Source organism: Rhipicephalus sanguineus, chromosome 8 (genome assembly GCF_013339695.2).
Source record: "Rhipicephalus sanguineus isolate Rsan-2018 chromosome 8, BIME_Rsan_1.4, whole genome shotgun sequence".
Taxonomy (NCBI): domain Eukaryota; kingdom Metazoa; phylum Arthropoda; class Arachnida; order Ixodida; family Ixodidae; genus Rhipicephalus; species Rhipicephalus sanguineus.
The window spans coordinates 90,181,410-90,193,428 of NC_051183.1; the positions used below are offsets into that span (position 1 = coordinate 90,181,410).

Sequence of the window (12,019 nt, forward strand, 5' to 3'; positions counted from 1 at the left end):
GCGTCAGGTGGCGACACAGTAGTACGGTGTGCCCTGGCACCGCAGGCTGTCATCGCAAAAAGAGCCACGTTTCCGGCGCCAGACGGCACACTACCCCATTCTAGTACACCATATTTTGACAAAACCGGCTGGCAGAAAGCATCGCCTTCATGATCAGCACACCAAACGTTTGTCCTCTCCTCCACTAGGAGCGCATTAGTCGAAACGAGTTGATGTCGTTGGCGGTTGTGTCCGGACCGCTTGTCGAGTGGTTTGCATTGCCAATACACTAGCAGTCCCCATCGCAGCTTCGCATGGCAATGCTGTGAATGACCAGTGCCTCCTCCACTGGAATGACCCGTGCCACTGCCCGTGCGTGTGCGTCGTCCGTGTGCCTTTCGATTGTCCTGCGAATTCGCTGGAGTGAACGAGTCACCGCTGATCCCTACTGTGCCGAGTGTTGATGTGACGCCGTGTGCCGCATAAAAAAATGAGCCAGAGAAACTTCCTAGACGTTCCAGAGGACGGCGACGCATCTTACGAGTCGCTATTCCGTCAGGTAAATGCGATGACAGTTCACTCTATGAATGATGTTGTTCCTAAGCGATTCCTTTACGACTGGAACAGCATTTCCGAATGTAGAGCATCGTATCACCCTTTGTAAAGCGGGCAGTTTGATGTTGATTCACTTGTTGCTGTTGGCCTTTAAACATCCCGCTCAGACCAGCGATCACGCGTGTGCCGGCACCGCGCACGAAAACCTCAAAGCTTGAAAATAACGCCACGGAAAGAACGTGAATCGAGCGAGGTTAAATCGATTCGATGTTTCCGAAGAGCTCGTAAAAACTGCTAGTGTTTAAGCATCGACGACTTGCTGTCACAATGAAGATAAATGAAAATATGCACGGCTACGCAAAGCAAACACACGACACGCGCTGTCTTCCAACTGAATTTTATTTGACATGAATGTGTCATGTAAGTGTCTTATATATATGATGTATTAATACCAATAACTTATATAAGAATGAGTCATTTAAGATATTATACGACGCATTCATGTCAATGAAATTCATTTGAAGCCGATGCGTGTCGTGTGTGTTTGCTTTTCGTAGCTGTGTCTATTTTGCGCTGTTTATCTTCGGTGTGAATAACCAGGTAGCCCATTCAGCTACTTTGTTAAGTTGCTGTCACATGTTGTAACAGGCGTTGCAAACGCGCGTTTAGATTGCGTATACTGTGGTGCGTGTTGTCGATGCCGTAACTAACATGAAGAGTTTTTGGGCTTTCATTCCGACATGAACTGCCAGCCAAGTAGCAAGCTCTTACAGATTTGGCGATTGCTTCGGTTAAGTTCTTTCCTACCAGGTTTCTCAGCACATTTCTTTAAACAGTTGTCAAAACACCCTCGTTGAGTAGCATCGTTGTTTACAAGGCTCATGTGGGCTTGCTAGGTGGCTGCAGCGACAAATCACGTCTCTGCACTAACGGCCACTGACTAATCGCTGGGCGAATTGTGTTACTTAGTACTCTAGTGAGCGAACTGGACAAAATAATTCGACATTGCTGCAAAAACAGTGTGTTTCCAGTCAGGGTTGGTACAATAAACACTCAGGGAACGGCATAACTGATAGCCCATACAGTAATGGACTGCCTGTACACTCAGAAGAAATGAAATGCACATTGTGCCTGTGATGTGCATTAAGTACAGAATTGCAGGCCCAGTAATTGATGCTCTTACCTTGCATCGTGCCCCAGCATCTTGAAAACATGCTCATTCAAACCATGTGCAGTTACAAGTGGCACTCACCATGTCAAGCATATTGTTATAGCTTCTGTTCTTGTTGTTGCCCCAAAATGAAGAAAACCCATTGTTTTTGGAGAGGCCAAGAAACAGATAGTAGTTGGTAGGATACATATCAGAACTGTGAATATTAATGAAACAGATAAGTGGTCGGCAATGAGCAATCATGATGTACGTGTTTTGGACCCTGAACAGCACCTGCCATGTTGCTTTAGCAGCTGCGGATGTGTGCTGCTAATCATGATAGGGTGGTTTCGATTCCTTCCTACGACGGCTGTATTTCGATAGGAATGAAATGCAAGAACACCCGTACACTTAGATAAAGCTGCATATTAAAGAACCCCCAGGTGATCAAAATTAATCCAAAGTTCTCCGCTACCGTGTATCTCAATCGTATAATGGTTTTGGGCATGTAGAACCACACAATACCTTCTGTCAGTGCAAGTATATCTAGTTTGTTTGGTTCTTCTGACTGCGTAAGAGCACGCTGCTTTTTTACACTGACAGCGACATCACCTATGGTGTTCATAGGAGCTGCTCAGATGATAGCACTATTGATTTTTTTGTTTGCTATAATGTGTGCAAGGCAACATGGGACATATTGACTTCACCGTTGCTTTGCTGTGCATCAACAGTCATTGTCATGGCTACACATTTCAAAAGAGTGACCTGGGAATGGGCAGTAAAGAAGCAAGGTAGCTGAACATGTTAACTTTCAAGTGCACTGCACAGGAAGTGCTAACAATGTTTTTTTATGCGAGAGTGGCTGAGTTGTACTTGTTCGTAGTGACATCAAATGTAGTTATTTGATGAAGGAACCAACTTAATGCTTTCTATTGTGTTGTTTCAGAGGCACAGGCATACAAGAAATTTGTCTCATTTTTTTTTGCTCGTTCTCGTACCTGTGAACTCCACAATTGTGCCACAAAGCAAAAATTTCTTGAGATTCCTATTGATTAGAGGAACTATTTTACTACCAATTCAATATGCATATGAACAGAGAGCACAACTTTTAATGTGAAACAGAAATTCATCAAGGTAGAGAGGTGGGCGAGTTGGAATTCATGCATATTGTAAAAAAGTCAGCGCTGACTGTCTGCACTGACTTTTTTACAATATGCAGAAATTTATTGTGAAACTGAAAGGGGAAGTGAAGATCATGTGACATGACAAAGCTTCCAAAGAGCCTGCCATTGGTCCCAGTGCAATGGCCTAAGGGATATTAAGCAACCATGTGGCTAAAATTTACTTGATCTTCTATAGCTACTGTTCAAGGGAGTGGCAACCAGGTTTTATGGTACCTGTTTTCTTTAGTGTAATGGAAAGCTTACCAGTCAGAGTGTCTAATCCCAAAATGGTAATGCAGAAAATGTCTGAAACATTTATAATCAGAATTTTCTTATTTGTGGCAGCTATGAAGTTGTATGCACAGCACTGGCTGCAAACAGTGGGAGTTGAGTGCAACAGCCGTTCATGCTTGTGCGCTGAGCTTTGCTGCGCATGCGTGCACTCTGTGTGCGTTCGCCGCAGCTCAATATGTTCCACTAGTTCCTGCGAAGGTAGTACCGCATGCCAGCTTCAACTCCTTGTACTTCGTAAGCAGCACAGAATAGAGCGGAGGCGGATAATAACATACATACTCTAATTTCGAGCACTAAATATAGTGTGCATAAAAGCATTAAACTACGTAAAGCCAACAGAACGACTTCATAGTACAGCTCCAAGGCTCTTCCGCTAGGCTGCGTTACATGCCAGTTTTTTGTGACCTTCGAACGCATTTTCAAAATATCATCCTACTCAAGTTGCAAAAAGGTTGCTTGAATCTGTCACTGTGATTCAAGGTCTTTTCATTTCCACCATGATCTAACCACATGTTCTGGCCGTTTCTCGGTACCTTTAACATCCCCTAGAAATGCTGCGGGAAATGTCCTTTAATATCATAGAGTGCTGAAGGGATTTTGATTTTGTTGCCGCAGCTGGGGTGTGTGTTGGTGTGCGTGTGCATCGATGACATCCGGTGCCACAAGAATTCCGCGGTGGGCTTTTGTAATGTGATGAATCTTGGTTTTGATGTCTGAATCTATGATTAGCTTCCATTGTTAGCTTGTCACACTAAAGGGTAGTGTGATTATTTCTTGTGCTCTTGGAGGGCGGAGGTTATATTGTAATTACTGGGTCAATAGCTATTCAATTAGGCTTCAAAAATGAAAGAAACAATTTTGACAGCACTTATAATTATAACCCTAACTTGTAATGCAAAGTAAGATTAATATGTGCGTTGGTATAAATAAAGGAAAATGTCCGACGAAATGCTGCTTACCTTGCTCAAGGTCATGCTTGGGATGCGCAATAATCTATCAAAACAGGAAAATATCATTGTGATGTCTAAAAATGCAGTTTTTGTTTATGATACTGATAGACACTTGTGTGCTCACAAATTAACATGAAAACTGTCTGCAATGTGCCCACAAATCAGCGTAGGGTAGGTTAATTCGTTTATTGTTATGTTTTTGAACACTAACTGTTGTATTGCAGTGTCTACCTAGCTTGAAAGCTTCGTTATGAACGCTCAAAGACATGCATGCTGACATCCATTCTCAATTCTAGGCTGATGAAGAGTTCAGGCAGTTTGTCAAGACCCTGTCCAATGAACCCGGTGCTCCCAAGCTCAAGTCAAAGTCCATCAAGCCGTCACCAGGGTTTTGTGTCAAGACCAAAGACTCGTCCAACGGCAACAAGCTCTTCATTAATATCTGCCACACTCCTGAGGTGGGTCTGTAATAGTTTATAAACAAAACACAAGTTTCCATATGTACATGAAGAAAATAGATGTGACAGTCAAATTATGGCATATCATTAACTTCTGTACCACATGCACGAGTCAGCCATCGGTTATATAGTCTACAAGGAGGGGTTCTTGTTGTCTAGATGCCTAAAGGGGTACTGACCTGAAAACTTTCAATTGTCATTTTATTTGCATCAAACGAAAGGCCAAGCCTTCAAAAGCCTAGTACATGCACTTAGCATGAGTGCACCGTGAAAAAAGAATTACATGTTTTTAAAATGTAGTTTCGGTTCCTACTGTACCCTTACGTCGCAACACAGTATGAGCTACTCGTCACACGCTTGATAGCATACCGTTTCCGCGGCTGCTCCATTTGTGGCTCCATTGGCAACGCACGAGTGACAATTTTGTATGTTTTGGTGCATGATGTCATTGTGGTGAGAACCGTGCAGTTCTTAGAGTTCTGGCTGGGAGTGCGGACAGTCCCACCAAGCTGATGAGGCTGCTTGCAGGTTAGGAACAGCACTTTATGCACAAGGAAACACATACTAAAACAAACTATACAAACGCAGAAAGAGAAGAATGAAGTAATACGAGACTCTCGTGAGCGTTGCGTCTTATCGAAAAGTCAGTCTAGACTGACACGGCTCACCAGTCGGAGAGTCGAACGCCTTGGGCAATGCGAGGTGACATGGCGAAGAAACGAGGGGCACGAGATGGCTTCAAGGAGGCGAGCGACAGCGTGCGGAGGCTTACAATGAAACTGGAGCTTTGCCGGGGAGATGCGTTGAAAGCAGAGGATGCCAGCCGATGGCTGTGAGGGCGTGTTTTTTAAAATACACTCAAACCTCATTATAACAAAGTCACATCTGCCATAAAATAACTTCATTATATCCGAAAGTTCGTTACAAACATTTTTTGTAACACTGTATCTATGACAGGACTATTCTTCAATTACTTCGTTATAACCGATAATTTGTTATATCCATGTTCATTCTATCGAGGTTTTGAGTTTATCGTGAAGAAGTGCCGTGCCGAAAGTCACCCGAAAATGCAATGATTTGATTAAAGGTTGTATATCGAATTATCCGATGTAACGAACTAATCCCCTCTCTTTTGCGAGTTCAATATATGCGGGTTCCACTGTGTATAAATGCACCCTGCCATAAACTTGGCATTTTTGGGCCTGCAACATGCTTATGACTAAATATTTTGGCAATAAACAGCAGTTGTTTTAAAAAAAACGTGCAATACATTGATGCTGATAGAAACAAAAACAGTGACTTACTAAAAAGAATGGCCTCTTTAGTACCAGCTCAATCTTTATATTTACTATGAACTTGTGGCGACCACTGCGCACAGACCTACGCAGCCTCCGTCTCGTCACTGATTAGCCTGGCGTGACACAGCTACCTGCTGCAACACGCTTCCGATAAAAGACAGCGCCACGCAGTTTCACCGGAGGCTTACGTCACCACTGCTGGCTATATAACCCAAGCTACCAAGCTTGGTCTCATGTTTGTTTCTCTAACCTTCCGAAGTGCAGCATCGGCATGCTTGCCCTGCTGCTGCTACTACGTTAATAAACATCGTTTCGTTTTATGTTGGGATCCGTCCTTCACCGACTCCGCATCCCACATCTGGTGACCCAGAAATCGAACTAACCGCACCGCCATGGCCGACTCAGAAGACCTCATCGCTCTCCGCCATCAGGTACAACAACTCCAACAGGAACTACTGACCCAGCAACAGCAGCAAGCTCGCAACGCTTCCACAAACGATGCCGTGCCCACCGGCCCCGCAGCTGCTGAAGCCACCCCGCACGCTGCTTCCTGGCGTGTTGCTGTCAAGCTTCCGCCGTTTAGGGCGGACTCACCCGAGGTCTGGTTTGCCCAGGTCGAGGCCCAGTTCTCCCTGGCGCACATCAACCAAGACCGGACCCGCTACGACTACGTCGTCGCCCACTTGGATGCACGTTACGCCAACGAGGTCCAGGATATCCTCGCAAACCCGCCAACAGCTAACGCATACGAACACCTGAAGACCGCACTTATCCGTCGCTCATCACTCTCGGAAGAACAAAAGATGCGACAACTGCAGTCCGCTGAGCTCGCTGAGCGCAACCCTTCGCAGCTCCTGCGTCACATGCGTGCGCTCGCGGGCATCATGCACGTACAGGATTCTTTCCTGCGATTGCTGTGGCTCCAACGACTCCCGCCGCATGCCCAGGCAATTCTGCAGGCACAGGCACCTCTCGACGAACTTGCGGAAATTGCTGATCGCGTCATCGAGGCCTCCTTACCGCAGTTGTCGCCCACCACCCAGGCTGTCGCCGCACCGCTGAACACCACGGAGCTTGCGCGCCGTATCGACGACATCGATCGACGGCTCACCTCCATCCAACAACACCTGGGTGAACGTCTTCCGATGCGACAGCGCCGCCATTCGCCAAGCCGCGACCGGAACACCACCTCATTGCCGCAACCTGACATCAACGGTCCGTGCTACTACCACCAACGCTTCGGCGACAAAGCCCGCCAATGTCGTTCACCTTGTTCCATGGGACATGCGGAAAATGACAACGGCAGCTCGTAGAGACGGCCGCAAGCTGCCAACCCGGAGGCCGTCGCATCTTCGTCACCGACCAGATCACGAAGCAGCGTTACCTGGTCGACAGCGGTTCCGACATTTGCTGCTACCCGCGATCTCACCTTCAAGGCCCTCACCCGTCGACATCTTTCGAGCTCAGTGCGGCAAACCGGTCCACAATCACGACGTACGGCTCTCTGCGCCTGCACATTCAGCTCAAGAACTCACGCCGCGACCTCCACTGGAACTTTGTCATCGCCGACGTAGCCGAGCCAATCATCGGCTCAGACTTACTGGCTCACTACAACCTCCTTCCGGACTGCCGCAACGACCGGCTCATCGACGCGACAACGGGACACTCTACACCAGGCCAGCGAATGACCGCCCAACAGCCAAGCATCAAGGTCCACAGTGTTGATGATCACTCGCCGTACCATGCCATCCTCGCCGAGTTTCCCAGCTTGACGCGCCCAAGCGGACTGCCACGCAAAGTGCAGCACACCACCGTGCACTACATCTGGACCTCTCCAGGCCCCCCGGTTTTTTGCCGTGCCCGTCGCCTTGCCCCAGACCGCATGCGCATAGCCAAGGCAGAATTCGAAGCCATGCTCCGAGAAGGCATCGCTCGTCGCTCCGACGGCCCATGGGCCTCGCCACTTCACCTTGTCCCGAAGAAGACCGCTGGCTGGCGACCATGTGGGGACTACCGCGCCCTCAACGCACGCACCATCCCTGACCGGTACCCTGTCCACCACATACAGGACTTCGTCCATCGCATTCATGGCTGCCACGTCTTCTCCGTGCTAGACTTGGTGAAGGCTTACACGCAGATACCCGTCAACCCGGACGACGTCACGAAAACTGCAATAATCACCCCGTTTGGCTTGTTCGAGTTTCCCTTCACGAGTTTTGGCCTTAGGAACGCTGGGCAAACCTTTCAGCGCTTCATCGACGAAGTCGTCCGTGGCCTCGACTTCTGCTTCGTCTATCTTGACGACATATTGATCTTTTCATGTGACGCCGACGAACACCACGGGCACCTTCCTCTGTTGCTCCAACGCCTCGACGACCACGGCCTGCTCGTCAACGTCCAGAAGAGCACGCTCGGCGCTTCCACCGTCCATTTCCTCGGCCACGAAGTTTCGTCAGAGGGAACTCGACCCCTGCCTGATCGCATCTCTGACTTGCAAAAGTACCCTCAACCCACCACCGCTAAAGACCTTCGCCGTTTCCTCGGCATGCTGAACTTCTCTAGACGCTTCTTACCGCACGCCGCCGACTCCCAGGCGCCCCTTCATGATGTCCTGGCTGGTCTACGTGGAAACCAATCCGTCACGTGGACACCAATGTAACGAAAACGTTCGAAGAATGCAAAGCCGCCCTCTGCACCGCCACACTTCTCACCCATCCCGTGCCAGACGCTCCCTTGGGACTCTTCACGGACGCATCTGGTTTCGCCATCGGCGCCGCCCTCATGCAACGCGTGGACAACACCTGGCATCCCTTGGCGTTCTTCTCCAAGAAACTCGCAGCTCGGAAAACGGCCCCTTCCACCGCCAGTTCCGCTGACGAAACCACGACAACCGCCCCGACAACTTTGCCAGCCTACTACAGAGAACTTCTGGCGATATACGAAGCAGTGCAGCACTTTCGCCACATTCTCGAAGCGCAGCACTGCACCATCTATACCGACCACAAACCTCTAACGTACGCCTTCTCTCAACGTCGCGATAAACTCCCGCCTGTTCAGCAGAACCAACTCTCATTCATTGCACAGTTCACCACCCACATCCAACATGTCAGTGGGAAAGACAACGTGGTCGCCGACGCGCTTTCACACGTAGCAGCCATCAGCTCTGTGCAGATAACAGCGGACGTCCTCGCCGAGGCTCAGACTACGGACGCCGAACTGCAGGAACTTCTCAAGGGCACGTCCTCACTTCAGCTAAAAGAAGTCCCCATTCCAGGGTCGGCAAGAACTATCTGCTGCGACATGTCGACAGGACGAAGCAGGCCCTACGTGCCCCTGTGCCATCGCCGTGGTCTTTTCAACCAGCTCCACAACCTCAGCCATCCCGGCATACGTGCCTCTACACGCCTCGTGGCTGACCGCTATGTCTGGCCCTCCATGCAGCGGGATTGTCGCACGTGGGCGCGCTCCTGCATTCACTGCCAACGTGCAAAAATCACCAGGCACGTCACGTCCCCACTCGGATCATTCGCTCAGCCCTCAGGTCGGTTCGAACACGTCCACCTCGACATCATAGGACCATTTCCCCCGGCAGGACCCTACCGCTACTGCCTCACTGCCATCGACCGCTACACTCGATGGCCCGAGGCATGGCCCCTCGAGGGAATCACCGCGGAAGACGTCGCCTCGGCCTTCTTCTCCGGCTGGATTGCCTGTTTCGGCGCTCCCCGCCGCGTAACCACCGACCAAGGGCGACAGTTTGAGTCTCACCTATTCAGGCTCCTGGGTTTGACCATCGGGTTTGAACGCTTGAGGACCACGAGCTACCATCCCTGCGCCAACGGAATGATCGAGCGTTTTCACCGACAGTTCAAAGCCGCCATTATGTGCCACCCGGACTCAACCTGGCTCGAGGCTATCCCAGCTGTCATCCTCGGTCTTCGCGCCACCTTCAAGCCGGACATCCATGCTACGCCAGCAGAGCTCGTCTACGGGGAACCACTCCATCTGCCAGGTGAATTTCTCGCAGCTCTGCCATCCAGCACTACGACGTCAGACCCCACCGACTTCGTCGCCCGGCTCCGACGCACCATCGCTGCCTTACGCCCGTCCCCTGCAGTCCACCATAGCAAGCCCACACCTTTTGTGTTCAAAGAGCTAGCATCGTGCACGCATGCTTTCCTCCGCGACGACACCGTCCGCCGGCCTTTCCAGCCACCCTACAGCGGACCCTATCTAGTCGTCCATCGCGACGACAAGAACTTCACCTTGCGCTTGAACGGGAACGACGTCCGCGTCTTGATTGACCGACTCAAGCCCGCATACATCGCGGCGAACGAACCTGGCAGCGCCACTCTTTCAACTGGCGTCCTTCCACAGCCACCGACGTCGCAGCCTGCTCCTTTCACGACACGCTCTGGACGTCTGGTACGCCTCCCAGATTTCTACAGACCCTGAGGGCTCTGCACTCCGCGGGGGGGTGATGTGGCGACCACTGCGCACAGACCTACGCAGCCTCTGTCTCGTCACTGATTAGCCCGGCGTGACACAGCTACCTGCTGCAACACGCTTCCGATAAAAGACAGCGCCACGCAGTTTCACCGGAGGCTTACGTCACCACTGCTGGCTATATAACCCAAGCTACCAAGCTTGGTCTCATGTTTGTTTCTCTAACCTTCCGAAGCGCAGCATCGGCATGCTTGCCCTGCTGCTGCTACTACGTTAATAAACATCGTTTCGTTTTATGTTGGGATCCGTCCTTCACCGACTCCGCATCCCACAAACTCTTATGAAGCAATGCTTGTCATTTCAAGTGTACATTGTTTTCGTTTGGAGCAGGCCCGACCATATTGCCAGCACCAAAAAAGTGTGTTTTTCTCAGTTTCAGTTAAAGTGCATTTGGCTCTTTTAGAAAAAAAAACGCCGCATTTGCTTTCGGTGTCCGATGTTTATACTACCTTTTGTGATAAGCCACTTACCAATCGGCCCAAGTTAACACAGCCTGTGAAGGACAATTTAATTTGATTTAATTGATTTGAGAGCACACAAGGCACCTGGCTTTGCACCATGCTTGGACCATTGCGAAGTAGTATGTTGAATCTGAAAAGTTTTGATGCCATGAGCATGCATATTAGATGACTTCTATGTCACGGTCACCTCGCTCCCATGTACCGAACATAGTGCGTTATAATAGACAGAACCTACGGCGAAGCCTCACTGACGTGCTACACTTTCTGTTCGCTGTTATTTGTTCCATGACATCAGAAGAGTACTGTATTTTGTCTTGTATAACCTGCCCCTGCATATAACCCGCCCCACCAACTACAAGCCATGTAAAAAAAAAAATAATAATTCCCGCATATTGCTGTGAAGCCATCTTCCTTTCAATACCATGAGACAACGGTGTGGAGCTAACTTGCACACCAGGATTTATGTATAACCTGTACCCTGATATTTAGGTTTTAGTTTGGCTCATGTTTTGTGCGAGTTATACGCGAGAAAATGCAATATACTATAAATCACTGAGCTTATAAATGTAATAATTGCTGGGGTTTCACATCTTAAAACCATGACATGATTATCAGGGACGCCGTAGAGGAGGGCTCCGGAAGTTGTGACCACCTGGGCTTCTTTAATGGACACCTATAGTATCTAAGCACGCAGGCCTCTATCATTTCGCCTCCATTGAAAATGCAGCCACCGCGACCAAGATTCGATCCCGCGACCTTCGGGTCAGCAGTCGAGCACCACAACCACTTAGGCCACTGTGGCAGGTAATCTCTGTCTTCGCTGCAAACTATGTCTTCGCTGCAAACTGACAACTGTTGCCTTTTGCATAGAAGCAATAGAATACTGACAGGTCCAGTGTTCTATTGCTGCCTAGCTGAGAGTGTGCCCCGCTGTGGTGGCTTAAAAGAGTACTGACACAATTTTGAGACATCGAAAAAGGGACATTTTTTATTTCATTAGTATGCAGTGTCAACGCTCTCCACAAACCAGAGTTGGAGAACATGTAGACAATATCTTAATTTGACTTTGAAGTTTTCGTTGCTAAACATCTGCAAGCCAGCGCCACTGCAATGGACATTATCCCGACGAGTCAACACAGTTCTCCCGAATTTGCAAGCTCTACATCCTGCATGCAGCCTGAATCGCAGAAATCACTGTCAGGGTC

General features: G+C 49.2%; 1 protein-coding gene across 1 annotated transcript in view; it reads left to right on the forward strand.

The window, feature by feature from the left end:
• The first annotated feature begins 306 nt into the window (after window positions 1-306).
• The window catches only part of LOC119402202 (PIH1 domain-containing protein 1), a 94,241-nt gene continuing 82,528 nt past the window's right edge, over window positions 307-12,019 (forward strand). Inside the window, exons 1-2 of the mRNA XM_037669329.2 lie at window positions 307-538; window positions 4,388-4,549. Coding sequence (XP_037525257.1) covers window positions 470-538; window positions 4,388-4,549 — 231 coding nt within the window. The 5' untranslated portion in view covers window positions 307-469. The remainder of the gene's footprint in view (window positions 539-4,387; window positions 4,550-12,019) is intronic.